We start from the raw sequence: 27,879 nt of genomic DNA, 5'->3' as shown, positions 1-27,879 counted from the left end.
GTCTACGCGTAACCCGGCAGCGACTCCGGCGGGCACCCCTGCCGACCCCCGATACCCCAGCCTTGCCCACAGCTGGGCCTGACAGCCACCCGCCCACTCGCGCGCGCCCCTCGCCTCTCATCGGGACCCGTGCTGAGCCGGCGCATGCTCCTGCCGCCTCGCCTCGGGGCGTCAGCGCGCATGCCCGGAGCCCGCTGCCCCAGAGACCCGCGGGCGCCGCGGGTGGGCAGCCGGCGGCGCGTCTCGGCGGGGGCGGGGCAGCGTGCGCGCGTGCGCAGAAAGACCGACGCTCGGGAGCTCAGCTAGCTGAGGAGAAAGCGGCGCGGTGCGGCGCGGCGCCGGGAGGTGGGTTCTCGGCCAGCGCGGCGGGCGGTGGTAGGTGCGCAACGGGGTGGGCGGGGGCGTGACGGCCCGGCGCGGGGGCCGCGGGGTCGGGTGGCCGACTGTCACCGCGTCCCGGGCGTGCTGACGGAGGGGGCGTGCTGACGGAGGGGGCGTGGGGGCCTGGCTGCCGGGCCTCCGTCCGAGCGGGGCGCGGGGACCGGCCGCAGTGCGGGTGGCGGTTTCGCAGCCCGCGCGCCCTGGGCCCGCGACCGCCCGCCGGGCACTGCCCGCCGCCGCCGGCTCTGCCCCGCGGCCCGAGCGCCGGGCAGGGCGCGACGTGGGTCCGGAGCCGACCTCGGACCCGCGGGACACCGACCCCGGGGGTCGCGCCGGCGCCCCTCACCAGGCGCTGTCGGCTCTCCGGCCGGCTCCGGGCGAGGCGGCGGTGGGAAGAGCTGGCTCTGTGTCACTCCTTCCTCGGGCGCTTTCGGTCTCTGCGGGGTAGGAAATCCTCTTCTAGACTCGAAATTGCAACAGATTCTCTGATAACGTTCTGTCTTCGAAGACCTGCAGCTGCTCCCGTCCTGGTCCTACGCTTGCCCCAGGATTACACGCTGCCCACCTGCCGCCTAGGTATCTACCCAGCCTCTGGGTCCTGTCCGGCGGGTGCCTCCTGGGGTGGCCGCTGTGCCAGGCGGCAGCTGTCCGCCAGGCTGTGCTGGGGACGAAAGCGTTTCCGCAGGGCCTCTGGGCGCTGTGCTCTCTGAGCCTTGAGTAAGCACAGCTGGAGGTCGGGGGCCCCTGGGCGCTGTGCTCTCTGAGCCTTGAGTAAGCACAGCTGGAGGTCGGGGATGGGCTGCACTCGGTCAAGGTCCTCTTCTGGCAAGGGCGCTGGTGGCCTGGTGGCCTTACTCTGTAGGGAACAGACGAGCGGTGGGCTTCCTGCATTACCACTTGCTGGGCTGACACTTAAGGCCAGAGGCTGAAGACCACCTGGGCAGTGCGGAGGCCCGGGGTCAGCTGTTAAGATAGCGATGTGCCTGGGAGGCACAGACCTGGTGGCCCGATGTGGCTGTGGTTGTGATGCTTGTGTTGAGGTCTTTACCTAGCTGCTTATTCCTGGTGAGGAGTTTGCCTGCCTTTCCAGGGCCAGTAGAAGGACTTGAAGGTGGTTTTCCTTAGTTCTGTGTGTGTTTTCTCCCAGGTCTGCAGGAACATCTAGGCAATTACAGGGGGAAAAAAATCCCATTATTCATCAGATACAGCGGTTTATTCCACTTGAGGCAAGGGCTCCGCTCCATCTTCACTTTCTAGCCCCAGTACACAGTAGCTACCTGTAAACATTTACTTAATTGCCTTGAAGACAGATGTGCTGGTTTTTTCTTTTTAAGGGATACAGGGTTGGAGAAACAAACCCAGGTAAGAAAAGATCAAGAAAACTCGCAGAGGTTTTACAGTTTCCATTTCTAGCCAGTGGTACAACCTCCACATATGCATCCTTTTATCCTGAAGGTTGGTCCTCGTTTAGTCTTCTCAGGTAAAGCCTGTATGAGAAGTACTTATCCAGTAGCGAGTGCTCTGTTTAGAAGCTCATCTCTCCCTATGAACAGGGCTGGAGCCACGTCGCATTCATCTTTGCTCCCCCATTGCCTCATATGGAATGGGCCAGGGGTTCTCCCTGAATGGTTGTTGAAATGAACCAAGGTGCTAAAACTAATGCAGTGGTTTTCATCTGGATGAAGGGTGACCTTCAGAGGATGTAGAAGTAATCTAGTAATCTAGGCAGGTTTTTCATAATAACAAAATTCACACCCTGAATTTGCAAGTTCACCTGCTGGTGAGCCATGCTAGCTGTCGCTGACCACACCTGCCAGGACTGTCAGCAGGCCAAGTGACCTTGGGCATGCAGTGTTGCGCCTAATTCTCATTACAGTCTCAGCCAATCTCAGAAGACATATTTAAGTGTTTGCTTTTAGATTGTTTCTGGTTTGAAGTACATAAGGACAATGAAGCAGGTTATAAAAAAGCACTTAATATTTACCCTGTTCAATGTTTTACCTGTTTGAGCATAGCTTCTCTGTTATGACAACTCTGTGCAGGGAAGAAAAAAAGCCTTTTCAACTTGAAGCAGCAGTTTCAGTGGCTGTTTCAAGTGTCACTTTCCAAATGGAGATAATATCAGAGAAACAACACCTTGGGCTTTTCACTAAGGACCAACCTAAATTCATTATTTGATGATTTTTGTTGTTCTTTCAGTGCAGGTTTATCCAAATCATAATTCACACGATGAGGACTTGTGCCCGGTATTCTGTGGCTACAAAGTTGAGTGAGCCTGTGCCCTTGAAGAGCTTAGGGTACAGTGAGGAGACGGGCCAGTGAACTGTGGCACTGCAGTCGGCGCTCTCACAGAGGCAGACGGAGCTTGCTATGGGCACAGAGGGGTGGAGTCCAGCTGGCCTTTAGTGGGGGCTCCTGAGAAGGGCTCGAATTAAATTTTGAAGAACGGGGAGTTCCCTGGCGCTCCAGTGGTTAAGGCTCCACGCTCTCATTGCCGAGGGCATGGGTTCAATCCCTAGTCAGGGAACTAAGATCCCACAAGCCTCGCGGTGTGGTAAAAAAAAAAAAAAAAAAAAAAAAAAATTTTTTTTTTTTTTTTTTTAAAAAACGAATGGGAGTGGCAGGGCCACATGAGGGAATGAGACTTCTAGGCCAAGGCACAGTGTGTGAAGTACAGGAATACAGCTCCCACCCACCGGCTGTTGGGAGAAGGGCAGTGGGTAGCTCCGGTGGTTGGGGTGAGGAGAGGGAGATTAAGTTAAGGAGCTAGGCTGGTGGCAGTCAGGAGAGGCCTTGAGTACCAGTCCCGAGTTTGCATTTTACCCTGAGAGTGGTGGGGAGCCGCTAAGGGATCTCGGGTTTGTGAGTGACTGGTCAGATTGTGCCCTCATGGGTGACCAGGCAGTGGTGGCCAGGGTAGGTTGGTGAAGTCCTGCACTGAGGGCGGTTAACAGAACACGGGGATATACCTGGCGGGACAAAAGGCCCAGCACCAAGGAAGGGCAGTGGGGACAGAAAAGAGAGCAAGACCTTGAGACAAGTGGCTGCAGGGATGAGAAGGACCAGGGATAAAGGAGGACTTAGGGAACATTCCAAGGTTAGGTGACTGGCAGCTGGTAAGGCTGTGCCACACAGAGTGTGCTGGAAGGGACAGGCCTGGGAGTGGGTGATGACTTGCGGTGTGGAGATGTTGAGCTGAGGGTCGGTAAGAATTCCTGGATAGAGATTGGTCTGGAGCCAAGGAGAGCAAACACAAAAGTGTCCTGGGTACTACTTCCTGTGTGGCACTGAAGCCAGGGAGTGGGGTGGTGTGGAGTGAGAAAAAGAAGACTGAACCTTGGAGATGCCTGATGTTTCATGTCTGTAGAGCAGAGTAGATAAGGTAACAAAAATCTGATTAATGATCTCTTGCCTTTTGCGGAGATGGGGGCAGGATAGTGGGCTTTTTATTTCTGTCGTAGAGCCCCTGTTTGTTGGTTAAACAGCAAAATGTAAGATACTAAAGGTGCAAAATCACATGATTGATTCCCGGGGCTTCCTGTCACATGTGTGTTTATTTGCCTTTTGGGAAACTTCCAGATTGTCACTCATCTCAAAGGACCTCATTCCCCTCCAGCCCGACAGTTGGTCCTCTCAGGGCGTTCTCACAATTAGATCTCTGAAAACAGGCCTTCTCAGACACAGAGATAGATCCAAGGTCGCAGAATTCTCTGGGTCCTGTCGCTCTTCTTCCAGGACCCCAGTTTCTGTGTAGTGCATCAGCATTAGCAGCAGGTGGGACTTTGGAAAGACTCTTGAAGATACAGAGGCCAAGTGTATAGTGCCCCCTCCGTAATCTTTCCCCCATGCTGAGGGGCCACACGGGAGAGGGTGAGGAAAGGCAAAAGGAGTTCCTCTTTACCCAAAGGAGGCGCATGGCCCCCAGGGCTGTCCCGGCCTCTGGATAAGTGCTGTTAGCAGTTATCTTCGTCTCTTAGGGAACCTGCTCAGTTAGGGGTATGTGCAACAAGCTCTCCTTCTATCTTGTGCAGTTATGGTCCCCTGCCTGGCTGTGGGACCTTATCCATCTCCCCTGGGTATTGCCCAAGGAGCTGCTGGCAGAGGTCACGTGTGCGCGGTCATGGTTTCTCCCTCCATCCTGCCCAGCCTGCACTCTCCTCTTACAGGCCATTGAGAACCCGCTACACATGGCTTGGCCTGTTTCGCATAACCTGAAACTGTGTGTCCGCCTAATTGTTACACAATTTTAATTGGGTACCAATTGATTACCGATGGGTGATTCTGTTACCAATAAAAGCCCTTCCACTGTGTAGCATTCTAAATGTAGCTCATTACCTGTGTCCCACCAAAAGCTTCCCTGGCTTCTTTCCCTTCAGCCTTTCCTTGAGTCAGTTTGTCCTCATTCCCTAATTATCATCTGTAATTCATTTTTCAGCAAGGGTCATTCCCGCCTTCCTATCTTCCTAAACCTGTGGGCCTTCAAAGGATCCAGGGGTATAGGTTAACTCCACTTGCCTCTGGTTTCTTTCCCTGCCTTCCTGGGCCATCCCATCCCCACCTCCCAGCACACACAAGCACTGTCCTTCCTCGGCAGCCTGGTGAACCCCAGGCCTCTGTCTTGGGCCCTTTGGCTTCTTAGAGCCCATGAAGCTGGGCTGTAGAACTGTCTTTGAATCTGAGCCATGAATGACACTCACTGGCCCTAAACAGCTATGCTCTCCAAGGCCCTGTCCTGTTCGCATGCTGTTTCTGCTGCTTCCTGGCCGAAGGCCTCCTCAGCCTTCAGGTTCTAGGCCAGGCAGGTGCTGGCTAGGGAATCCTTCCAGACCCCTCTTTTCTTGTAGGCTGGGGGCCCAGACACCCTGTGCTTTTCTCTCATAGCATCTGCTCCTGAGTTGGCATGGTCAATACACCATGTCCTCACATCCAGAAGCTCATTGAGAGCTAGGACTGGGCCTTGCATCTTCATATTCCAGCACTTGATACACTGGTGTTCAGGAAGTGTCTTGAATGCCTACTAAAATGATTAAACCTGCAAGATTCCCTCCCAGCCCAGCTCTGTTGTCAGGCCTAAAGATACTTGCTGAGAGCCTGCCATGTGCCCAGCCTTCCGAGGCACACCTATCACAGGCACCTTGCTTAGAATTCAGACCAGTCAAAATTCTAGCTTCTGACAGCTGGGTTTTCTCTCTCTGCTTCTCATTCTGTGTAGCTAGTTGGTTTCTCCTATGCCCTTGGGGGCTGTTGTTGGGAGGACCTTTTGAACTCAGAAGGTAAAGACCTTGAATTAGCAGAGCCCCCTTGCAACCCCAGTCCCTGCTTGTGGGTGGACCAAACCAGCAGTGAGCGGGGGTTGCTCCTTATTGTGGTGCGCAGGCTTCTCATTGCAGTGGTTTCTCTTTGTTGCAGAGCACAGGCTCTAGGCACGGGCTTCAGTATTTGCAGCGCTCGGGCCCTAGAGCGCGCGGGCTTCAGTAGTTGCAGTGCATGGGCTCAGTAGTTGTGGCGCACAGGCTTAGCTGCTCTGTGGCATGTGGGACCTTCCCGGACCAAGGATCGAACCCGTGTCCCCAGTCCGCGTTGGCAGGCAGATTCTTACCCACTGCGCCACCAGGGAAGTCCCAGCGCCAAGTCTTAACCACTAGACCGCCAGGGAAGTCCCCGAGTCCCTGCAGGAAACCTTTCGAGTGGCTAATACGGTTAGGACTCTGCCCTGCTTGGGTCCCATCCATAGGCTCAGTTGCCACTGGTAAGACCTGCATTTGAACTTCTGACCAGCGGCAGCAGATGGGCCAGCCAACTGGCCTACGGTGCTGTGACTAATGCCTCCTTAATGGTTACGCCCCTTTATACCTGGCACGTGCCCTCCATTATGTGCCATCAGCAAAGGGCCCACTATCAGGTTCCGGGTAACTGGCAGCCTGGCAGTCACTGTGGAATGCCAGTTTCCATTAGCATTTGAAAAATCCCAGTGCTGCTTCAGGGCTGAGGCAGAGCCCAGTCTGCCTTCTCATCATGTGAAGATGTCTGCTGGGAAGGACACACGCCTAGAACAAACAAGTTGGCAAATGGCCCCTGTTATTTAGAGTTAAATTTCCCTCTTGGGCCCAAGTGGTTTGGGATTTTCCCGAGTCTCCGTCTGTTTCCTTCTCTTGCTTTCTCCTTCCTGGGTACACTGAGTATATGGTGTGAGACACCTGGGCTCAAAGTCACAGTAGAGTAGAAGAGCTTGATTCATAAGCAGCTCATCACAGAGGCCTGCCAAGTTCAAACAGACTTGGACAAGGAGGGGTGGAGTGTGGGGAGGTTGCCCTCAGTCCTGCCTGTGAGGTCAGGAGTCTAGAAAGGCTGGGGAAGGAGGGGGCATTGGGCCGAGGCTTGAAGCAGACTGGCCCGAGAGGAGGAAGAAGAACAGGTGTGTCCTGCCTTTCCCCCTTCCCACTGTCAAGACTCCTGAAGCTGCCCTACGTGGAGGGCAGGTAGGGCCAAATCCTGAAAGGAGGGGGGGTGGGGCGGTGGGCAGGAAAGGGTTTCAGGTGGAGAGCTGGGGCAGAGCGGGTTGGGAGTCAGAGCTGAGCTACGCTGGAGTCACATGAAGTGTGTGAAGGTGGGGAGACTTCAGGAAAGCAGTTGGAGGTATGGGACCTGAGAATTCTTGGCTGAAAAGAAGATGGATTTCTGCAAAAGGGACATTTGAGGGACAGGGACAGGAGCAGCAGCAGCCAGAGAGGCAAGGAGACAGACAGAAGGGGTTTCTGGAGGCCTGGGGAGAGGAGAGCTGAGAGCAGTTGGGTCAGCTCTGTGTGATTCAGGGAGATAAGGGCTCAAAGGTGTCTGTTAGGTCTGGCAGCCAGGCGTGAAGGGCGAGGGGGGAGACATACAGCCTGCTCTCCCCGGGAGCTTGACTGGGAAGGAAAGAAAGAGGAAAGGCTTAGCTCAAGGGGAGTGTTGGGTGCTGGGGTTGGGGGCCTATCTAACAGATCCAGGACCAAGGGTGGGGGTGCATATCAAGGGCCAAGGTCAGACAGGAGAGGATGCTTCTTGCGTGACACTGGGTTCTCAAGGAGAGTGGTAGATGTGAAGCTGTTGGCTAGTGTGGGGACCAGGGGCGGGTGCCACGAGGCATGCTGAGGGCTGCCAGGTGGCTCCAAGGGCCACGAGCAGGGCAGTGTGATTTTCTCTCTATAGTTGGTCAGGCTGGCCTCTCGTGGGGCTTCTGGGTAGCTGAGACAGGAGCATGGAAGTGGTGGAGCTGAGGCTTGGAGGGTCAGGTCTAGGCTGAGCAGACAAGGAAGTAAAGTCACAAAGGATTGGCGGTGCGGGGAGATAGAGTTATGGCGAGTGGGAGGAGGGCAGTGAAGAGCTTCAGGACAGTTACAAGAGAGTGGGGTGTTTGTGATATGCGCTCACTGAGTGGAGGAGTTTCTGGGGCTGACCTGGGTGTAGATGAAGCATCAGAGATGTAAAGGTTTCTAAAGTTGGGGAGCTTTGGGCTTCCCTGGTGGCGCAGTGGTTGAGAGTCCGCCTGCCGATGCAGGGGACACAGGTTCGTGCCCCGGTCCGGGAAGATCCCACATGCCGCAGAGCAGCTGGGCCCGTGAGCCATGGCCACTGATCCTGCGCGTCCGGAGTCTGTGCTCCACAACGAGAGAGGCCACAGCAGTGAGAGGCCTGCGTACCGCAAAAAAAAAAAAAAAAAAAACCCAAAAAGTTGGGGAGCTTTGAACCAGGTCTGCCTGCTTGACCCTCGAATGCCCTGCAATGAGGGCAGCTGAGAGGAGGAGGCCAAGAACTGGAATGAAGTGTGTGGCACGTCCTGGGGAGACCCTGGACAGAGGGGTGTCAGAACCCTGGGGAGACCCTGGAGAGAAGGGGCAGGGTCCCAGGGAGAGCCCCCTGCTTTCTGGCCTGGAGGAAGGGTGCATTAGGGGAGAGGATGAGGAGGTGGGGGATTGTTTGCTACAAGCCAAGTTCCAGAGCAAGAAGAGATTTGGGAGTTGGGAGTGAGGTCAGTAAAAAGCAAGGCAGCAAAGGAAGCGAATGTGGGGGATCGGTGACCGTAGTCACCCCAATCAATGACACTGTCACCACCAGTCATCCGCAGAATTGGGAATCATCCTATTGCTGAGGCCTTGGGCAGGGAGATGAGTATCCTCGACCTAGGACTCCAGACAGAGTCTTGAAGCTGTGTCTCCGAGGCCTCCAGCAGATCCTTGGGAGTGGGGTTGGGCATTTCCCTGGCCTCTTCCTATAGATGGACGGGAGCACTGGGCCTCTCCTAAGGAAGTCAGACTTGGACTTGAGAGGAAGGTCCCAGCCTGAGGAGAGGGTGGAATGCATCCTGCTCCAGGCCCCACCCACCCTGCCCCTTCTGGGTGTGCTAGGTGGATGGCCTCAGGAATAACTCCCACCCCCCACCTCCATCCACCTTCTCTGCCTCAGAGCTCCACCTGCCATACCCTACTCACCAGCCCAGATTCCCTTCCAGGCTGTCCCACCTGCCCTGCTCCTCTACCCAAATACCCTACAAGCAGAGCCACAGGCAGGAGGTCATCTGCTCTTCCCTGTCCTGCTGCCACATTCTGTGCCTGGCACCCTGAGATCTTATCAGACAGTGACCATGTCCTGTAATTGCTGTGTCTTTCTCATCCCCAGACCTCACATACCCTGAGGGCTAGAGTGGGGCCACTAGTTGTTTGAAGGATTCGTCATTCTGCTGCGTCCTGGCTGGGGACCAATGGTCTCTGAGGGTGAGGGGCTCCCTAGAGAGCGCGTGCTCTGAATTCCACCCTGGGGAAACTGCCTGAGAGGAGCATACGTTTCTTGGTCACGTGGAACTCCTCAGGCCCAGGACCTAGCGCCTCTCACTGCCCCTCCTTCCCATCTGTCGCCCCGTTCTTGGCCGGTCGGCAGGGCTGGAACCAGCCTCCTTCCTCTTCTTTCTTTGTTTCCTGATCTCACTCTCAGGAAACAGATGTGGGATTGCTCAGAGTGAAGGGGAAGAACTGAGACACAACTCTGCAGCACCCTGTCCTGTGGTGCAGTGACTAAGGCCCGGCCAGGCTGAGCCCCGGTTGCTTGGGCTATGAGCTATTCCTGCAGCCAAGGGGGAGGGTGGGGAGTGGTCAGGCTGGGCTGGGCAGAGGTCAGTAGGAGTGGGTAGGCTTCCTGGGGAGCACCAGGCTCCCTCTGCACAGGGCTGACTTTTTCCACCTGGGCCACAGTTGGCTCTTTGGTGGCCTCTGGGTATGTGGAGGGGCCATCTGTGAAGCCCACTGGGTGATAGAGGAGTCCAGGAGCCAGTGTAGGTGTCAGGGCTGAGGGGTGGGTGTCTGGGCAGGATCTCAGCACAGCAGCCCAGGGTTCTGCCTCACCTAACCTGCTCTGGCATTTGCCTGAGAGGCATCTGTGTCATAACAGGCACTTTAAAATGGAGCACTTCCTCTGCCCCACCAAAACCCCACCCCTGGGCCAGAATTCTCTGTTCTTCGCTTGGGTCTTTGCCCCCCACCCCAAACAGGTCACCTCATCTGGTGGAATCCACCCCATCTTCTGTATCCTCCCTGGCCAGCTCAGCCCAACCCTCCTCCTGCCTCTGCTTCTGGACTCTGCCCTCCTTCCTCCTTGGCCACCAGGGGTTTTTTCTAAAATGCAGATATGATATGTCACCTTCTGCTTCGGCTCTTCTCCTCCTGCTCCCTCTTGTGTGGGGGTGATGTCTGGTCTTCTAGTGCAGCTGGCACAGAAGGCCATCAGCCCCTCCTGTCCCACCTCCGGTCACTCCCTACCATCTCTCTGAGGCTCCCCAGTTTGCCGTGCTCTCCCTCATGCATTTGTCCCCACTCCCGTCTTTGTACACTCAGGTACTATTGTCCCCTCTGTGGTACTCACACCGAGTCAACGCCTGCCTTGGTGGTCTGCCAGTGCCCCGCCTGGGCTCTCGTAGTCTCACTGTGGATGCCGTGACCACTGGTCTCCTCGAGAGCTGTCTTTTACTTTCGTATCCCCGGTGCCCTGCCCAGAAAAGGAACTTCGTAGAAGTTTGTCAAATGAATAAAAGTTTGAGTCAAGGGGAGGCATGATGGGGTGCTGGGCCCTCTGGGAGAGGCAGCCTGTAAGGAAGGCATAGTGCCGAGTGTTGTCGGGTGGTTAAGATGGAATCACCCAGGCTTAAGGGGGGTGGGGGCGGTCTGTCACATGCAAGTGAGTTTTTTTTCAAATCCAGTTGTTTGGGAAAATCATGTTCCCCACTAAAAAGGTGAGAAAGGCAGAGGTCTTGTGACTATCAGACCATGGGTAGTGCTTTGGGATAGCAGTGTGGCATTAAGAAGCCAGCCCTCAACTGGCTGAGGAGGGAGCGCAGTGGGGCTGGCCCTCCTGGGTGACCTGCGCTCCTGAGATGGGAGAGGGGTCGAAGACACTTGTGGGGTCACTCTGGAGGCAGAAGTGGCGGGTATGGGGTGGGAGGGCTTCTCCCACCCCACTGGCCGCCTTCCTCTTCCTGTGGGCACACTTTGGGGGTTCACCAAGGAGAGCAGAGTTCGAGTTTATTTGACCTCCCATGGGGTGTTCCCAGCCAAAGCGTCATGTCACAGGAACTCCCCTCCTCAGAAAAGCTTCCTGGCCCAGGGTCCATGGGACTGCAGTCCTAGAGCTGCTGAAGGGGCCCCCTAACACCCCTAAATAGAGGTCACTTAGTTCCACTTAACGTTTTTATTTTTTCTTTTTAAGGAATACTTGCTTTCCATTAGGTAGCTTGAACTCTCAAAACAGGTATAGTATTTGTGAGTAAAGGGACATGACGGTGACTGGAAGGGGCTTCCGGGTGGGGAAGCAGTAGCACAGGCAGGGAAGGGGAAGAAGGGCCCTCGAAGAGGCCATTCGAAGGGACCATCCCAAAGAGAGCAGGGGCCTTCTCGGCCCGTGGGAGAACCTTGGCAGCAGCCTCCTGTGGCTGCACTGCCCCCTTAAGGAGGGGCACGGTTCAGCTTCACCACAGGACTGATCGGGCATTAGCATTGACCTGCCTGACCCCATCACTCCCCAGACGTCCCTGAGCCAGTGCCAGACCAGCAGAGCCCAAGGAGCAGTAACGACGAGAGGCCCTTGGGACTTCTGAGCTGCCCTGGTGAGCCAGGCCGGGCTGAGTGCCTTCTATAAACAGGCTCAGTTAATCCTCACAGCAGTCAGCTTTTAAACCCGTCTGTTGGATCACATACCTTCCCTGCTTCCCACTGCACTTAAAGTCCAGGCTCCTCCCTGTGCACGATCCAACCCATGGATGTCTCCGCTCTTCTTTCTCACTGTGCCCTGGCTGTACTGGATGCTTTTCCCTTTCTGGAGCAGGCCTCTTCCTGCCTCGGGGCCTTTGCACGCGGTCTTCTCGTGGTCCAGAGTGACCTCTCCTCAGCTCTTCTGGCAGCTTCCCTCTCATCACTTCAGCTCGGCAGGGAAGCGGTCCTCCTGACAACCCTAGCTGAAGTAGCCGCCACCCTCCAGACACACGGCGTGGTGTCCCAACTATCTGAAATGGTCACTGTGTGCAGTTCTTGTGAGTCTAACAGGATGCTGAGCAGAATTTTTCCTGTTTTCCCAGAATTGCAGGTTAGGCCCAAAGCTAAGGACAGAAAACACAAAGTTCTTTCCTACATTCTAAATTCAGGGAGCTGTGGGCAGCTGGGGCCAGCCTCCTCCCACAGGGCTGATGGAGAGGTGCCACCCCAGAGCCAGCCCTGCCCCCACCCTCTTCTTCTGCAGTGAACTTGAGACTGGGGGGGGGGCGGTGCTTAAGGTGAGTGCAGTGTTTGAGATTAGAATTCACTCCCTCCCTCCCCTTCCTGAGGCTGAGGGAAAGTGGTTTCCTAGTGCACCTGCCGCCAGGGCCCCGCTGGCAGAGAAGAGTGGCTGTTTGCCCTGGGCTGCCACAGGGCAAGGGGGAGTGGAAGAGAGTGGGATGTGCCTGTGTGTGGGGTGTCACCCACACCCTAGCCAGTGAGCCCAGAGTAAGAGCTTAACCCACAGGTGCTGTGTGGGGATTAATGTCTGTCCAGTGGCTTATATTCATTGGCTCCATTTTAGAGACGGGCACCAGCTGTTCGGGGAGGAGGCATGGCTTATCTGAGGTTCAGCCCAACAAGCGGCAGAACTGGACTCTGAGCCCGGCCTGTCTGACTTTAAACTGGCTCGCTTCCCGAGTAAACTGCTTCCCTTCTCTACCACTGGCTGCCAGGCATGGACCAGGGAGCACAGCCTCCTTCCTGGGCCTGGCGCCTCAGTCAGGAGCTGGGGGACTGTGGGGAGCCGGTGAGGCCTTGTTTCTGAGTGGGAGCTGGAGGTGTGGACAGTGTTGCAGGATGGCTGCAAGCTGCGGGTGGGACAGCTCGGGGAGGGTGTACCTTCACCTCCACACGGTGAGTGAGGGTCCAGCCCAGCGACTTTGTGTTTTTGATCCGTTTCCCATCTCCTGACTTCCCCTTCCCAATAGCCAGCTTAAACTATCTAACTGGGTTGTGGATGCGTGTGCACGTAAATGAAAGAAAAAGGTTTTGAAGGACATGCACTTAGATGTGAACAGTGATTACCTTAGGTAGAAGAGGGAGTAGGATTGAGGGGGTAACTTAAACAGGACTTTACATTTTTACTGTATAATTTTGTATTACTGGATGTTTTCATGATTATGTGTTTATGTAAAAAACAAACCAAACAAAAACCTGCCCTGAGACCTGGCTTTATAGATGCCTAAGGAGGTCATCATAAGCCTTGTTTGCCCTGCTCCACAAACACCATGCTGTCTTTTCAGGTGGGAGGAGGCCTGCAGGGATCCAGGACCTCCTTCAGGGTCTTCTGCACCTGTCTTTGCCTCGGAGTCCCCAGGCTGCAACAACTTGCTACAACAAATAAAACAGTGGGGGACTTCCCTGGCGGTCCAGTGGTTAGGACTCTGTGCTTCCACTGCAGGGGGCGTGGGTTTGATCCCTGATCAGGGAACTAAGATCCCACGTGCCCTGCGGCACAGCCACAAAAGAACAAACAAAAAGTGGGTCTTGGGCTTCCCTGGTGGCGCAGTGGTTGAGAGTCTGCCTGCCGATGCAGGGGACGCGGGTTCGTGCCCCGGTCCGGGAAGATCCCACATGCCCCAGAGCAGCTGGGCCCGTGAGCTATGGCCGCTGAACCTGCGCGTCTGGAATCTGTGCTCCACAACGGGAGAGGCCACAACAGTGAGAGGCCCTCGTACCGCAAAAAAAAAAAAAAAAGTGGGTCTGCTTCTCCCTGAAGGTCCTTTCTGAAGGAATTTGCAAGGTGCAATAACCGTTTTTGGAGTTTCCAGTTTAATGTTCAACCTGAATCTGAGGCCTCTTGAGCAAGATTTGGCACTGTCCTGCCTAGCTCTTATCCTGTTTATAAACACTTTTTTTTTTTTTTTTTTTTTTGCGGTACGCAGGCCTCTCACTGCTGCGGCCTCTTCCATTGCGGAGCACAGGCTCTGGACGCGCAGGCTCAGCGGCCATGGCTCACGGGCCCAGCCACTCCGCGGCATGTGGGATCTTCCCAGACCGGGGCACGAACCCCTGTCCCCTGCATCGGCAGGTGGACTCTCAACCACTGCGCCACCAGGGAAGCCCATATTCTGTTTATAAACATGTTTATTGCCCTGACAAGGAGTGGATTCTATTCGAGAAAAGAGGATAGGCCTGGGGTCCCTCCAGAGGCTAGTGGGCTCAGAGCCTAGAACGAAAGATGTAAACTGTACAGGTAATTCACAACCTGGGGAAATGGGAGAGCCCTAACTGCCATCCCTCCCAGGATAGAGCATACAAACCAACTGCCATTTGGGATTCTTTTCTGGGGAAGAAGTTTCCAGCACTGGCAGCGCCTGGTCCTGCTGTGGGTAAGGTTTTTCCAGTGGGATGTGTTAAATAGATGTTGTCACAAAACCTTATTTCTGTGGGAAAGTCCCTATAAAAACAGTATCAATGGATATATATCCAGGGACTTGAACAGATACTTGTACCGCTGTGTTCACAGCAGAATTATTCACAACAGCCAAAAGGTAGAAACAACCCAAATGTCCATCGACAGATGAATAGATAAACAAAATGTGTTCTGTCCATACAATGGAACATTAGCCATAAAGAGGAATGAAATTCTGATGTTGCAGGGAGCAAGGATGAATACGTGGAGCACAGGATTTTTAGGGCAGTGAAAATACATTTTATGATACTATAATAAGGGTACATGTCATTTTATATTTGTCCAAACTCATGTACAACACCAAGAATGAATCCTCATTGATCTATAGATTTGGGTGATGTGTCAGTTTAAGCTCATCAGTTGTAACAAATGTACCATCTAGTGGGGAAGGTTGATAACCGGGAGGCTGTGCATGCGTGGGGGCAGAGGGTATGTGGGAAATCTCTGTACCATCCTCTCTAGCTGTGAACCTAAAACTGCTCTAAATAATAGTCTTAAATTCAAAAAATATATTCTCATACATGCTATAAACATAGATGAACCTTGAGGACATAATCAGTGAAATAAGCCAGACACGAAAGGGCAAATATTGTATGATTCCACTAATATGAGGTCCCTAGAGTGGTCAAATTCATAGGAAGTAGAATGGTGGATAACAGGCTGGGGGCCAGGGAATGAGGAGCTCGTGTTTAAAGGATGCAGAGTTTCTATTTGGGAAGATGAAAAAGTTCCAGAGATGGATGGTGGTGATGGTTGCACAGCATTGTGAATGTACTTAATGTGACTGAACTGTATACTTATAAATGGTTAAAATGGTAAATTTTGTTAGGTATATTTTAACACAATAAAAAAACCCACCGTATCAAGGTGATTTCTCAAGACATCTTCTTGAATATAACAGGTTTTACATTACAATTCTTTCCACTCAATATTTTTAAAATGTTACTTTTAATATTTTCAGATAAATGTTCTTGATGCAAGCAGAACCAGAATGATCTGGTCATTTACCAAAACTCACTGAAGCAAACCCTTGTGATAACTCTGGACAGTGTACCATCCCAGGTGGAAAGGTTAGTCAGAGGTGCATGGGCAGACTATTGTACTTTAGTGTTGAGGACAGTAGCCTTTGGCAAAACAAATGTCAGATTGCGGTATTCTGAACGGTAGACTTCTGTCTTGCTGTCCACATGCAGCCAGAGACTCTCAAATAGCACATTTTATCCTTTTTTTTTTTTTTAAATGTCTGCACGAATCTCAATAGTTGCCCAAATCCCCCAATACTTCTGGTTCATTTGGTTCCAGAAATGTCTAATTTTGAAGCTGTGACACCTTCCATTTATTTCTCAGCCCTCATGTCTACTCCCCACCACTGAGTCTTCTCGGAATACCTGCCCGAAACTTAGCTGTTATTTTTAGAGAATTAAGAGCTGGCCTCCAGATTGCAAGCCAGGGGTCTTGGGGCAGAAACGCAGCATCTGTTGACTTCATGGAGTCTTCTTGACTAGCTGCTCCTTTTACAAGGCCTGCAGGGTGAAGCGTGGGGGCCCGGTGGGCCACCCACCCCTGAGCAGAGAGTTGTTTACAGTAGAGTCAGCCTCTCGAAGCCCTTTCTCATGACCCAGAATCTATGTGACCTCTTCCAGTATCTTCATAAGCCCCAAGGAAAGAAGTTATGCTCCAGAGTTCGTAGTGAATTCTCAGAGTATCCACTTATCTTAAATGGAAGCCCTACTGATACTTTATAGAAAGACTAAAACAGGACTTCCCTGGTGGTGCAGTCGTTAAGAATCCGCCTGTCAATGCAGGGTACATGGGTTCGAGCCCTCTTCCGGGAAGATCCCACATGCCGCGAAGCAACTAAGCCCGTGCACCACACTACTGAGCCTGCACTCTAGAGCCCGCGAGCCACAGCTACTGAGCCCACATGCCACAACTACTGAAGCCCGCGTGCCTAGAGCCCGTGCTCCACAACAAGAGAAGCCACCACAATGAGAAGCCCCCGCACCGCAACGAAGAGTAGCCCGTTTGCCGCAACTAGACAAAGCCCGCGCGCAGCAACAAAGACCCAAAACAGCCAAAAATAAAAATTCATTAATTTTAAAATAAAGTATACAATTCAATTAAAAAAAAGACTAAAACAAAAACATGTGTTTTTTTAATGTAAACCTTTATACACGCATACTAAGCATGGTTTTTAATCCTGTAGGATATGGGATGGCAAACAGGTTAGCAGAGAAGCCTCGGACAGAGCGCTGGTGGATTTAGCTGCTCTTCGCCCCCTCCTGGCAGCCCTGGGCCTCCTCCTGGGCACGCCCTGCGCTATGGACTCCCCGGGCTACAACTGCTTTGTGGACAGGGATAAGATGGATGCCACCATCCAGGACCTGGGGCCCAAGGAGCTGAGCTGCACCGAGCTGCAGGAGCTGAAGCAGCTGGCGCGCCAGGGCTACTGGGCCCGCAGCTACACCCTGCGGGGAAAGGTGTACCAGCGCCTGATCCGGGATATCCCCTGCCGCACGGTCACACCAGACGCCAGCGTGTACAGTGACATCGTCGGCAAGATTGTGGGCAAGCACAGCAGTGGAAGCCTGCCCTTGCCCGAGTTTGTGGACAACACGCAGGTGCCCAGCTACTGCCTGAACACACGGGGCGAGGGCGCCGTGCGTAAGATCCTGCTGTGCATCGCCAACCAGTTCCCTGATGTCTCCTTCTGCCCCGCGCTGCCTGCGGTCGTGGCCCTGCTGCTCCACTACAGCATCGACGAGGCCGAGTGCTTCGAGAAGGCCTGCCGCATCCTGGCCTGCAACGACCCCAGCAAGAAGCTAATCGACCAGAGCTTCCTGGCCTTCGAGTCTTCCTGCATGACGTTCGGGGACCTGGTGAACAAGTACTGCCAGGCAGCCCACAAGCTGATGGTGGCCATTTCAGAGGACGTCCTGCAGGTCTATGCGGACTGGCAGCGGTGGCTGTTTGGGGAGCTGCCCCTCAACTACTTTGCTCGCGTCTTTGACGTCTTCCTGGTGGAAGGTTACAAGGTGCTGTACCGCGTGGCGCTGGCAATCCTCAAATTCTTCCACAAGGTGAGAGCTGGGCAGCCGCTGGAGTCAGACAACGTGAAGCAGGATATCCGCACCTTTGTCAAGGACATCGCCAAGACTGTGTCTCCCGAGAAGCTGCTGGAGAAAGCGTTTGCCATCCGCCTCTTTTCTCGGAAGGAGATTCAGCTCCTACAGATGGCCAATGAGAAAGCTCTGAAGCAGAAGGGCATCACTGTCAAGCAGAAGAGGTAGGCAGGGGCTACCATCAGGGCCCAAGTGGGGTGGGGCTTTGGGGGAATGCATTCTGGGTGCTTGGGGCCTGAGCCTGTCCAGCCAGCCATCCGTGTGTGGATAGAAAGCCACGGGAAAGGAGAAAGGGCCTTCCTGGCTACAGCCACAGGCTGCTGAGGCAACTGTGGGTGCAGGAGGCATAGGGTCCTGTTCCCGGGTACAGGGGCCATGGCTGAGATGGAAGCTGGATGCTGACCATGGCCCCAGCAGGTCCAGCAGTGAGCCAGGCTGTCCTCCTTGGGTCATTTTAGAGCAGCTTCTGCTCCACCACTCTAGCTCTGGGCTCCCTTGCCGGCCATTCTCGTGGCTGCTGAGCGTGGCCCCCTGCCCTGAGCACAGACCCCTGGGGAACAGGCGTGGCAAGGGCCCATGGTGTCCTGAGACCTCGGCGGCAGACGCTGTGAGTGTACTCTAGGTGTGGAGGCCTTTCTTGCAGGCCAAAGGCAGGCGTATCCTGGGCATCAGTACTTGCAACTAACCTCTCCTTGTCTGTTTTATTTTTCTTCCTCTTCTCCACGTCTGTTGCTTCCTCCTGTTTTTCAGTGTTTCACTTTCTAAAAGGTAGGTCTGGAAACCATGTCTCCACGCCTGGCTTCCCTCTGTCTTCCAGCCTGGCTGCTTGCTCTGGCTCTCGGCGCTGGCTTCAGCAGTGCTGCCTCAGAGCCTGGCCGAAGTTCAGGCCCTGTCTGTCTGCCTGTCGGTGCTTGGCTGGCCAGGAAGCATTGTCTTTCAGAGCTGACTCACTCTCTATCCCCATTAGAGAAAAGGTGCTTTTGTCCCCACCCAGGCTGGGCGCTCTCCCCTCTGTGTAGCGGGGTGGGAGCAGGACTCCAGGGGGACAGCTCCACCCCGTTTCTTCCTGAGGGCCCCTAGAACCAGGCTCTGACCTGGCTGAACAGGTGAGACGTTTCCTCCAGGCTGAGCTCACACAAGAGGCTCTGCACACCTCCAGGGTGGGGGGCGTGGCCAGGGCTGGGGTCGCAGCTGTGCTCTGACCTCTTCCCACTCCCCCAGGCAGTTTGTGCACCTGGCTGTTCATGCAGAGAACTTCCACTCAGAGATCGTCGGCGTGAAGGAGATGAGAGACATCTGGTCATGGGTCCCTGAGCGGTTCGCCCTCTGCCAGCCCCTCCTCCTCTTCTCTTCGCTGCAGCACGGGTACAGCCTGACCAGGTAATGCCCAGGAGGCTGGGGAATGCTGGGCCTACCCTCCCAAGGCCCCAAGGTATGGACTTCAAGGGCCAGACAGTGCAGAAGGGGTGGAGTGAGCTGTGGAGTTGCCCAGCTTCTTCGTCCTTCGTTCCGGGAGGTCATGGTGGGCCTGGAAATGAGCCTTCAAACATGAGCACCTGGGCAAGGCCCTGTCTCTTCCTGGGGGGCCCTAGAATTGCGACCCCCTTTTCTGGGCATCTCTCTCTCACTCCAAGGCCACCCAAACATCAGATGTCATTACAGTACACGCCGTAGCTCCAGGCCCCCACGTAGGCGTTGTGATGACACGGGAGGCAGAGTTTCCCTCCTGGGAGCTTACAGAACTGTCAGGACAACTTGAGGCGGCCGGCCTTGGTTCACTACTCCTCCACCCCACTTCATCAATTCACACACCAGGTCCATGTTGGCCCTGTGGGCTGTGCCGGGCCCTGTACAGGCTTCCCCCAGGGCACACTGTCTCCCAGGGTCACTCTGCCAGGCGTGGCCACCCCCCTAGAGCCTCAGATGGCAGGTAGCTTCTGACCCAAGGTCTGGCTTGGGTCATAGGTGATGCAGTCGGGGCTGGCCCAGCCACACAGCAGGCACCAGAGCTGCGCTGACCTGGCCCCCACCTCTGTGCAGTGTGGGAGGCCTGCTGAGGGACGGCTAAGCAGGGCCACCAGGGATGCCAGCCAACCCCTGGGCACCTGGTGCTGGCACAGCGGCAGCCTCAGTCCTCCTCACATGCTTCTCAGTGCTGCCTAGCTTCCGAGGACGTTCCGAGCTTTCCCAGAGCAGGGACCTGTTCCTCTGGTTCTTGCTTCCCTGAAGCATCTGGCACGTGGCTCTGTCTGCTGGGGGCCCTCTGCCATGCAGCTTCTCCTCTGTGTCACACCAGGGCAGAGAGTCCTGGGACCTTTGACCGCTTGGCCTGCGGACCTCCTGGCCAGGGCTCCATCTTGTCTGAGAAAAGTGCCTGGGCCAAGGTGTTACCATCCAAGCCACTGTGCCTGGTCCCTGGGAGAGGAGGACAAGCAGTTTCCAGGTCCATCCACCCCCAGACAGCCTGGGGCAACAGAGGCTGGCTGAAGTGGCACAGGGAAGGGGTGCAGGTGTGATTGTTACTGTCAGGACTGGCATGTGTGGTCTCTGCCCCCAGGTTCTATTTCCAGTGTGAAGGACACGAGCCCACCCTCCTGCTCATCAAGACCACGCAAAAGGAGGTGAGGAGGGACCAGAGGGAGCTTGGGGTCCTGGCCTCTGATGAGCTCTGGGGGAGTCTGTGCCCCAGAGAGGATGGGTGTTCCCTGATAGCCCCTACCCAGGCTCCCTGGGCTTAGGGGTGCAGAGCAGGGCCAGCCCTCTACAGAGAGGTGAATGTAGCCTCCCCTAGGACCCCCTAAGTACCCAGAGCCTCCCTGTTTCCCCTTGGGGTCCAGGCCCCAAGCCTGACACAGCCTGGCAGTTTAGAGGAGCTTTGCAGGAATGCCTAGTGAGTGAGGCCTCACCTCCTCCTGTAGTAGTTGGCCAGCACCAGGTGAGTTGTCTGCCTTCACCTGCCTCCAGCCCCTGACAGGTAGTTCTCAGGGCCTTGTTCTCTGCAGTGCTGTCATCTGGAAAGTATCTAAGATGTCTAGAATAAAGTCAGAGCTCACGCGCCCCAGTCCTGGGGGTGTCTGCATGAGATAGAGGCTCCTCGTTCAGTGGCTCCCAAACCTGCACCTGTGGGAGTTTCAGTTTCTTCACCCTGTTGCAGAGTCTGCGTCTGGCTCTCCAGGAGAAGCCCAGGCATCTATGTTATAGCAGATGGCTCTGATTGTCAGATACTTTGGGCAAATCCTGTAGCGACTCAAAGGAGTGACTCTTTAATGGTGAAATCAACCACTTTGCTGGCTGATGGGAGGGTTGGAAAACGTTTCTTGAGCAGGGGTGCTTCCTGGAAGCTTCCATCTGAGGGGCCTCCCTGGCACTGATGCCCACAATCAGAGTGTGGATATGGAGCTTATTCCCATGCTTTAGGGCCCAAGAGGGAAATGAAAATATCCCAACTAAGCTGATGGCAGCCGAGGCAGCCCCCGCGCATGGTCACTGCCAGCCCCATGCCCTCCAAACTCTGACTTTCCCATACTACTCTCCAGCCCTGGCCCTCAAGTGTGAGGGGGGCTGTGACCACAACACCCCCAGCTGTGACTGTACTGTGGCTTCTCAGCAGGTCCTGAGTGAGGGGACACTCCTGCAGGCAAGCAGGGCACAGCCTCACCCTGGGCCTTTCTCCCCAGGTGTGTGGAGCTTACCTGTCAACAGACTGGAGTGAGAGAAACAAGTTTGGAGGCAAGCTGGGCTTCTTTGGGACCGGAGAATGCTTTGTGTTTAGGGTGAGTGGGCCTCCCTGTGGGAGATCACCCCCACTCACGTGACCCTGTTTACTTCTATCAGAGCTGTTACCCTACAGGCTAACCTCGCCGTCTCTCTCTGGTTTGTGATCATTAGACCGTGAGCTCCGTGAGAGCGGGCAGGCCCTCATCTGCGCTGTGTGGCGCCATCTCCCAGCCCCCACTCAGGGCCTCACTCAAGGCACTGATGATGAATTGGGTGGGGTGGGGGGCGGGAAGCTGGCAGGGGCCCTGTGGGCGCCATGTGCCAACTCCTCATGCTGCCCTTTTGCCCTCAGCTGCAGCCCGAGGTCCAGCGCTACGAGTGGGTGGTCATCAAACACCCGGAGCTGACCAAGCCTGTGTCCTTGGAGTCTACCACCATTCTGTCCTCGCCCTGCCACTCTGTGTCCTCAGACCCTGCTGACCGCCTCTCGCCGTTCCTGGCTGCTCGACACTTCAACCTGCCCTCCAAGACGGAGTCCTTGTTCATGGCCGGGGGCAACGACTGCCTCATCATAGGTGGGCGCCTCCCTGCACCTCAGGCTGGGCTCCTGTCTGCCCTTGGTCACTTAGCCTGGGAGGAGGGTATGGGGTCGTGGGTGGCTGAAGCCCCAGGCCAGCTCTTGCTGAGCCAGGTGATAGGTACCTCACCTGAGGGACAGGCAGAGCCCCTGTGATGACGGAGGAAGGCAGTGGGATTGTTGGGGGTGGAGCATGCATGCGGGGCAGGCGTGGGGACCTGAGGCTGTGTGTGGGGAATTGAGCTCACTAGCAGGGTCTCACCAGGAGCCGGGGGACTTTACAGAGTGGAAAGCCAGCCCCGTGGTTTTAGAGAGGCCTCTGGCAGGGCTGCACAGGGACGGCTCCAAGACTTGCCCTGTACAAGTGGAGTTGCTCAGGAGCAGAAGGAGAGCCCCTTGGGGGCAGCGCTGGACAGCGGGCAGCCACTGACCAAGCATCCCACAGGTGGAGGGGGCGGCCAGGCACTCTACATCGACGGGGACCTGAACCGGGGCCGCACAGGCCACTGCGACACTTTCAACAACCAGCCTCTCTGCTCTGAGAACTTCCTCATCGCTGCTGTGGAGGCCTGGGGCTTCCAAGACCCTGACACCCAGTGACAGGCGTGATCTAACGGTGACCGAGCTGCTGCTGTAGGGTGGGGTGGTGGCTGGGCCCCTTCTTCAGGGAGGAGGCAGTGAATGAAGACCGCCCCCCCCCACGTGCGTGGGCACCATCAGGGTGCAGCTGGGCTCTGGTGCTGGGCTGGGGAGTGGTGCCAGCACCTCAGCTGGCCAGGCCTGTCCCTCCTGGCCCTTCTCAGACCTGCCCATACTTGCTACTGTCTCCACCTCGGACTCAGGCCCTGGCTGTTCTCTGTGCAGGCATCCTGTGCCCAAGACCGGAAGGGTTAAGTCTTGCAGCCCCTGAGCCTTGGTTCTGTGGGGTGAGAGGGGTGGGGGAGATGAGACTGGAAAGGCAGAGGGAGCCTGCCCCTCGAGTGTGGGTCCATGGCACCCCCTGCTGGTGCCTCTGAGCATGGCTCCCAAGCAGGCCCTGCGGCCTCCTGCTGGGCCTGCTGCTGGTGGTTCCCTAGGGGTGTGTTGGTCTTGGGAAGACAACAGGCATCCTGGGGACTATTCCTTAGCAGGAGCATCTGCCTGAAACTTCTGACTCAGTTCCCTCCTCCCCATACTGGCCTTCTGGGGGTGCCTCTCAGACAGGAACAGCAGGGTGAAGGCAGGGAGGGTAGGCTGTATGCAGGGCTCTGGGCCCCTCCCGAGGGAGGGCCGAGGGCCAGTAGGATGAAGGGCTGCAGGGGACAGTACGTGTCCTTGTGTTTCCACAGAGCCTGATGCTTCTGCTGGGCCTCAGTGTGTAGCCACGCCTAAAGAGGCTGACCAGGGAGGGGCCCTCCGTGACTGACCCCAAACCAACCAACATTTCCAGGGGCCTGCCTGGAGAAGCCTGGACCCCTGGAACCTTTTTCAGCCCTCCTCCTCTCCAGCTCGGGCCCTCCTTAGCTCCACTGCAGTCCTTGCGGCGGCCCCATTTCACTGCAGTGACGTGGCCCAGGATCCTGTCCAGACCCCTCAGCACGGAGTGCTGGCCTCGTCCAGGCCTACCCACCTCACCTTCATTGTGCTCCACACACCCTCCCCAGCTCCCTGCCCCCGAGCACCTTCCTGACGCATCCCTCTGCATGGCACGAGTTCTCCTTCTGCGTCTCTCAGGGCTGTATGAGCCCTGCAGGGAGTGGCCCTCCCACCCCATGACCTCCCTCAGCTGGTCCTGAGGGCCTGGGCACACCCCTGAGGAAAGAGGACAAGCGGACATCCAAGGGGCTGTGCCGAGGCCATGGCAGCCTGCGCCACAGATGCCAGGGGGTCCTGCCTCTCCATGTCCCCACATGCCACGCCTCTGTCCTCCACATCTTGCTTGCTCTTCCTGTGGGGTGCTCATCCTCCCCTGCCCACCTACTCAGATCCCCCCTGAGCCAGGCCAAAGTGATACAGAAGGAAGGACCGGGAACCCTGTGTGGCTTTGGGCAAGCTGATGAACCTGTCTGGAACTCAGTTTCCCCAACTGTAAAATGGGGCCAGTCATCCTGCTGTGCTGTACCCACAGGACTGCTGAGAGGCTCTGAGGGGCCAGTGTGAATCCCTGTAGAAGGGAGAGGTGTTGGGAGGTGGTGTCACAGCTTACCCCCCCCACCAGACCCTGCAGCCCTCGCTGCCCCCTGTCCTCGAGCCCCCACAGCCCTCACCTGTACTTTGGTGTTCATTAAACACAGTCTCGTTACATGAACTCCAGGGATCCCGAGTCTGGTTTCTTCAATTAGGGGGACCTCCCGGGGCTACCCGCCCCTGGGCATGCCACCGAACAGGGTGCAGCCTCCTGCTTGTCAGTGTTCTATCACGGGAACGTCGAAGGCCTTTTAAAAGCACAGCCTTTCAGAAGCAGCTGAAGGCATACCTGAGCGCTATTTGCATGGCCTCCTCTGTAAACTTCCTGAACTGGGGTGTTCTTTTTCTGGAGAGTAAGTCCAGAGATTCTCTGTGGCTGCCCCAAGGGCCCCCAGAGGTCTGCCAGGGAGGGTGACTGCTGATTAGTCACGATTTCTGTATCATGAGATCTTCATGTGTGCATGTAAAATATTCAGTTTCTTTGAATTTCACATCTTCTCCCTAACTTTTCTGCTAAACTAAAAGGTATGTGGTTATTATCTCTATTTTTTATTCTTATTATTGTCCTTGTTATCTGATATTAGGTGTTAATACTCTATTATTTCTTCCTGATTATTACTAGCATTTTATGTTAAAAATTAGCCAAAGTTTTATGGATTTGCATAATGAGTTATTTGTTTTTCTAGAAACATTTGAAAATTTATTTCAAAAACAAAAAATTAGGGACTTCCCTGGTGGCACAGTCGTTCAGAATCCACCTGCCAATGCAGGGGACATGGGTTCGATCCCTGGTCCGGGAAGATCCCACATGCCGTGGAGCAACTAAGCCCGTGCGCCACAACTACTGAGCCTGCGCTATAGAACTGCAAGCCACAACTACTGAGCCCGCGAGCCACAACTACTGAAGCCTGCGCACCTAGAGCCCGTGCTCCGCAACAAGAGAAGCCACCACAATGAGAAGCCCGTGCACTGCAACGAAGAGTAGCCCCTGCTCACCGCAACTGCAGAAAGCCCACGCGCAGCAACGAAGACCCAACGCAGCCAAAAATTAATTAATTTTTTAAATTTTTAAAAATAAGGAAAGCAGGGGCTTCCCTGGTGGCACAGTGGTAGAGAGTCCGCCTGCCGATGCAGGGGACACGGGTTCGTGCCCCGGTCTGGGAGGATCCCACATGCCGCGGAGCGGCTGGGCCCGTGAGCCATGCCCGCTGAGCTTGCGCGTCTGGAGCCTGTGCTCTGCAACAGGAGAGGCCGCAACAGTGAGAGGCCCGCGTACCGCAAAAAAAAAAAAATAAAATAAATAAGGAAAGCAAAAAATTGAACATAGATTAAACCAATTCATTATCAAAGTGGACTGTATGCATTTAAGGCTTTAGAAAATCAGTTTTTAAAAAATAATTTGTAATACAAGAGTAAGTCATTTGTATTTTATGAGTTTTTCAGTTTTAATTATTGAATTAAAATAAGTATTTCAATTTTTCCTATTTTTATAAGTTCCATGCCTATTATTTTTTTCAGGTTTTCAGAGCAACTTGTTTTAGAAAATTCTGAAGATTTCACAAGGGCTTCAAATTTCTTTTATCTATTTCCTGAAGCCACAGAGCCTTTATAATAGTCTCCTTACATATTTTATGTTTAGTAGATTCAGTTTTTGTCACTTTATTTTGAAATAATTTTAGATTTACAGAAGAGTTTCATGGATGGTATAGAGCTCCCACGACCCCTCCCTACCCTCCCCCAGTGTTAATAGTGCATGTTTATCAAACCTAAGAAATGACCATTAGTATGATGCTGGAAACTTAAACTACAGTCTGTATTCAGATTCCCTCAGTTTTTCTATAGTCGTTTTTGTTCCACGAATAGATTTAATTTTTATAACTGTTTACTTCCTCATATTTTAGTTAAATCCTGAATGTCATTAAGTTCACATGACTAACACTGGTCAAACAAAAATTGCCATAATTAGGCCGTACAGTGACTGTGTCAAATATGTATTCCTGTATCTCAACGGTCCTCCCCCAACTGTCGTGTTTACACAGAGAGGTCGCCAAATGAGGCAGGAGTGCCAGGCACACCTCGCAGGTGCTTCACCCTACGATGTCAAGTTAGAAAGAAAAGTGTTTGCATGTTTAAAAATAACCTGTCGTAAAAAAAAAAAGAATTTATGATCTTCGTTATATACATGTCAGACTGTGCTTGAAGTTAGGTACAGTGTCATGTGACTCATGTCTGGAGCTGAAATGCCTCCCATGCGTGCAGACCCACTCATTTCACCCGACCGCGTGGAATTTATCAACACCGCACTTGGCGACCAAGGAAGCAAAGTTAGTGGGCACACTGTCACACAGACACTGACCCATGATGTGACATGGGACACACCAACTAACAAAAGCTTCCGCCTTAGACCGCTAAAGCCCAGGTGTGGCTGCTCAGTTAGGTTCCCCATTAGATGCGCCCCTGGTTGCAGGGAGCCTGCAGGTCTGATCTTGTCCAGTGATATGGTCGATAACGTGGTGAAGCTAGCTCAACCCAAGCTATCCCAGCCCCTGTTTTTATTTTCACACAAAGATACAGGAGCAAGCCCCTGTTCTATTTCACCCTGAAGTGCGTTGACTGGCAAAGGACACGTTTTGTCAAAAGTTTACAAGCTAAAGATCGAAGAGGAGAGCTGTGTGAATAATTTTACCTTCTTGTTCTTGTCTAGGATGGTTATTGGCTGAAAAATGGATTACTGGACTGACACTTTAGAGCATTTAAATGAATGTAAAAAAAATATTTTGAGGACCTTGTGGAAATACGTGTAGTGAGTGAATGTGTAACTTTGAAGCAAAATCTAACTTTGGAAAAATAAGTGATTTAGTGATATGTTTGGTCAGTGTTAATTTTGAGTCCTAAATAAAATGAATGAGAACATATGGATCAACATCACTGTGAAGTATTTGATTTGAAAATGTTTCAGTGGGATGGGAATTTCTGAAGGAACCACTGGACATGAATTTGAGGGACTGCATTAGCTGATCCTGATCAACGGGGAGGAGTTTCTTCATTCCAGAGATAGATCCTCTGCTGCCTCTGGTGCCAACCAAGTCTTCCCCTGATGGATTTTGTCTACTGTTCTTCACAGCGCCCGGCGTGTGGACGTGCTCCGTAAACGTGAGGAATGGCCATCAGGAAATGTCGCCCAAACTTCTCTGTCCAGAATTGCAAGGATCCCTGTCTGTGTAAAACTCAGTGTCAAAAAGTCATGCTCATTCAAAATAAGCTTATTCTATCTGGAAGTTTATGGAAGTCACTATGAATGTCTTTTCTAATCCCTTGCATTTTAGTTGGGTGTACGTATACAACAAACACGTAAGACCTATTTTCTCTGCCACCTGCACACACCTGTCCTTCAGTTCCTCCCAGGGCTGGCGGATTGCCAGCGGCCCTCCCATCCTGCCGGCAGCCTTGGCGGCTCTGTCGCGCTCTTGCCTTCTGTTCCTCTTCCCCACACTGGCGGCTGGACACTCACTCCTGCTGCTCCCCCTTCCTTTGCCGTTGCCTTCCAAGACCTGCGTGTTCCCGTCATCCCTTTCCTGCTGCCACCTTCAGATGGCTTGGCCCAGGTCCCAGAAATCCTGGGCTGGTAGGGGAAGAGAGGCTTGGTCCCAGTGCTGCCAGCTCTCTGACACCAGCTGTTTCAGTTCCTCTTCTGAACGAAGAGACTGGGCCTCTGGACCATTTCCCATCCATCAGTGGGCTGCGTGCCCCTGCCCCACTACCCCTCCCCTGTTGGCCTGTGAGAGCAGGAGCCCCCTGTGGTGCTGCCCATGCTGGTGTCCATCGGACAGTTCTGGATGGGGATGGCTGTGCACCTGTCTCACGTGTCAGTGTGTGTTCCTGGGGCCTGCGGTTGGGGATGCCCCAACATTCCCTGCAGTCCCTTCTTACTGTAAGTGGGCTTAG

General features: G+C 54.3%; 1 protein-coding gene across 7 annotated transcripts; it reads left to right on the top strand.

Annotated features, from left to right (window-relative positions):
• The first annotated feature begins 267 nt into the window (after positions 1-267).
• TBC1D24 (TBC1 domain family member 24) lies at positions 268-26,857 on the top strand. Of its 7 annotated transcripts, none has more exons than XM_073792411.1 (8): positions 544-957; positions 15,314-15,422; positions 16,158-17,638; positions 18,696-18,854; positions 20,032-20,095; positions 21,152-21,247; positions 21,544-21,766; positions 22,214-26,857. In XM_073792411.1, exons 3-8 carry the CDS (start codon positions 16,674-16,676, stop codon positions 22,366-22,368), a joined length of 1,662 nt encoding a protein of 553 aa, XP_073648512.1. In that variant the 5' UTR covers positions 544-957; positions 15,314-15,422; positions 16,158-16,673; the 3' UTR covers positions 22,369-26,857. The 7 variants fall into 7 exon arrangements, with proteins under 7 accessions (XP_033695876.2, XP_073648512.1, XP_033695875.2 ...); XM_073792413.1 differs by lacking the exon at positions 544-957 and having other exon boundaries at positions 14,075-15,422; positions 22,214-22,384; positions 23,097-26,857; XM_033839985.2 differs by lacking the exons at positions 544-957; positions 15,314-15,422 and adding an exon at positions 268-345 and having other exon boundaries at positions 16,559-17,638.
• Positions 26,858-27,879: the final 1,022 nt, after the last annotated feature.

The sequence above is a fragment of the Tursiops truncatus genome, chromosome 15 (genome assembly GCF_011762595.2).
Source record: "Tursiops truncatus isolate mTurTru1 chromosome 15, mTurTru1.mat.Y, whole genome shotgun sequence".
Lineage (NCBI taxonomy): Eukaryota > Metazoa > Chordata > Mammalia > Artiodactyla > Delphinidae > Tursiops > Tursiops truncatus.
Note: the sequence above shows the minus strand (reverse complement) of the source record. Positions and strands in the feature narration are given on the sequence as shown.

Bases quoted from the DNA above. Each gene is read 5' to 3' on its own strand.
- TBC1D24 (XM_033839985.2), top strand. From the start codon at position 16,674: ATGGACTCCCCGGGCTACAACTGCTTTGTGGACAGGGATAAGATGGAT. The intron at 17,639-18,695 runs GTAGGCAGGGGC...CCACTCCCCCAG, and splicing joins ATCACTGTCAAGCAGAAGAG to GCAGTTTGTGCACCTGGCTG. The intron at 21,767-22,213 runs GTGGGCGCCTCC...AGCATCCCACAG, and splicing joins CAACGACTGCCTCATCATAG to GTGGAGGGGGCGGCCAGGCA.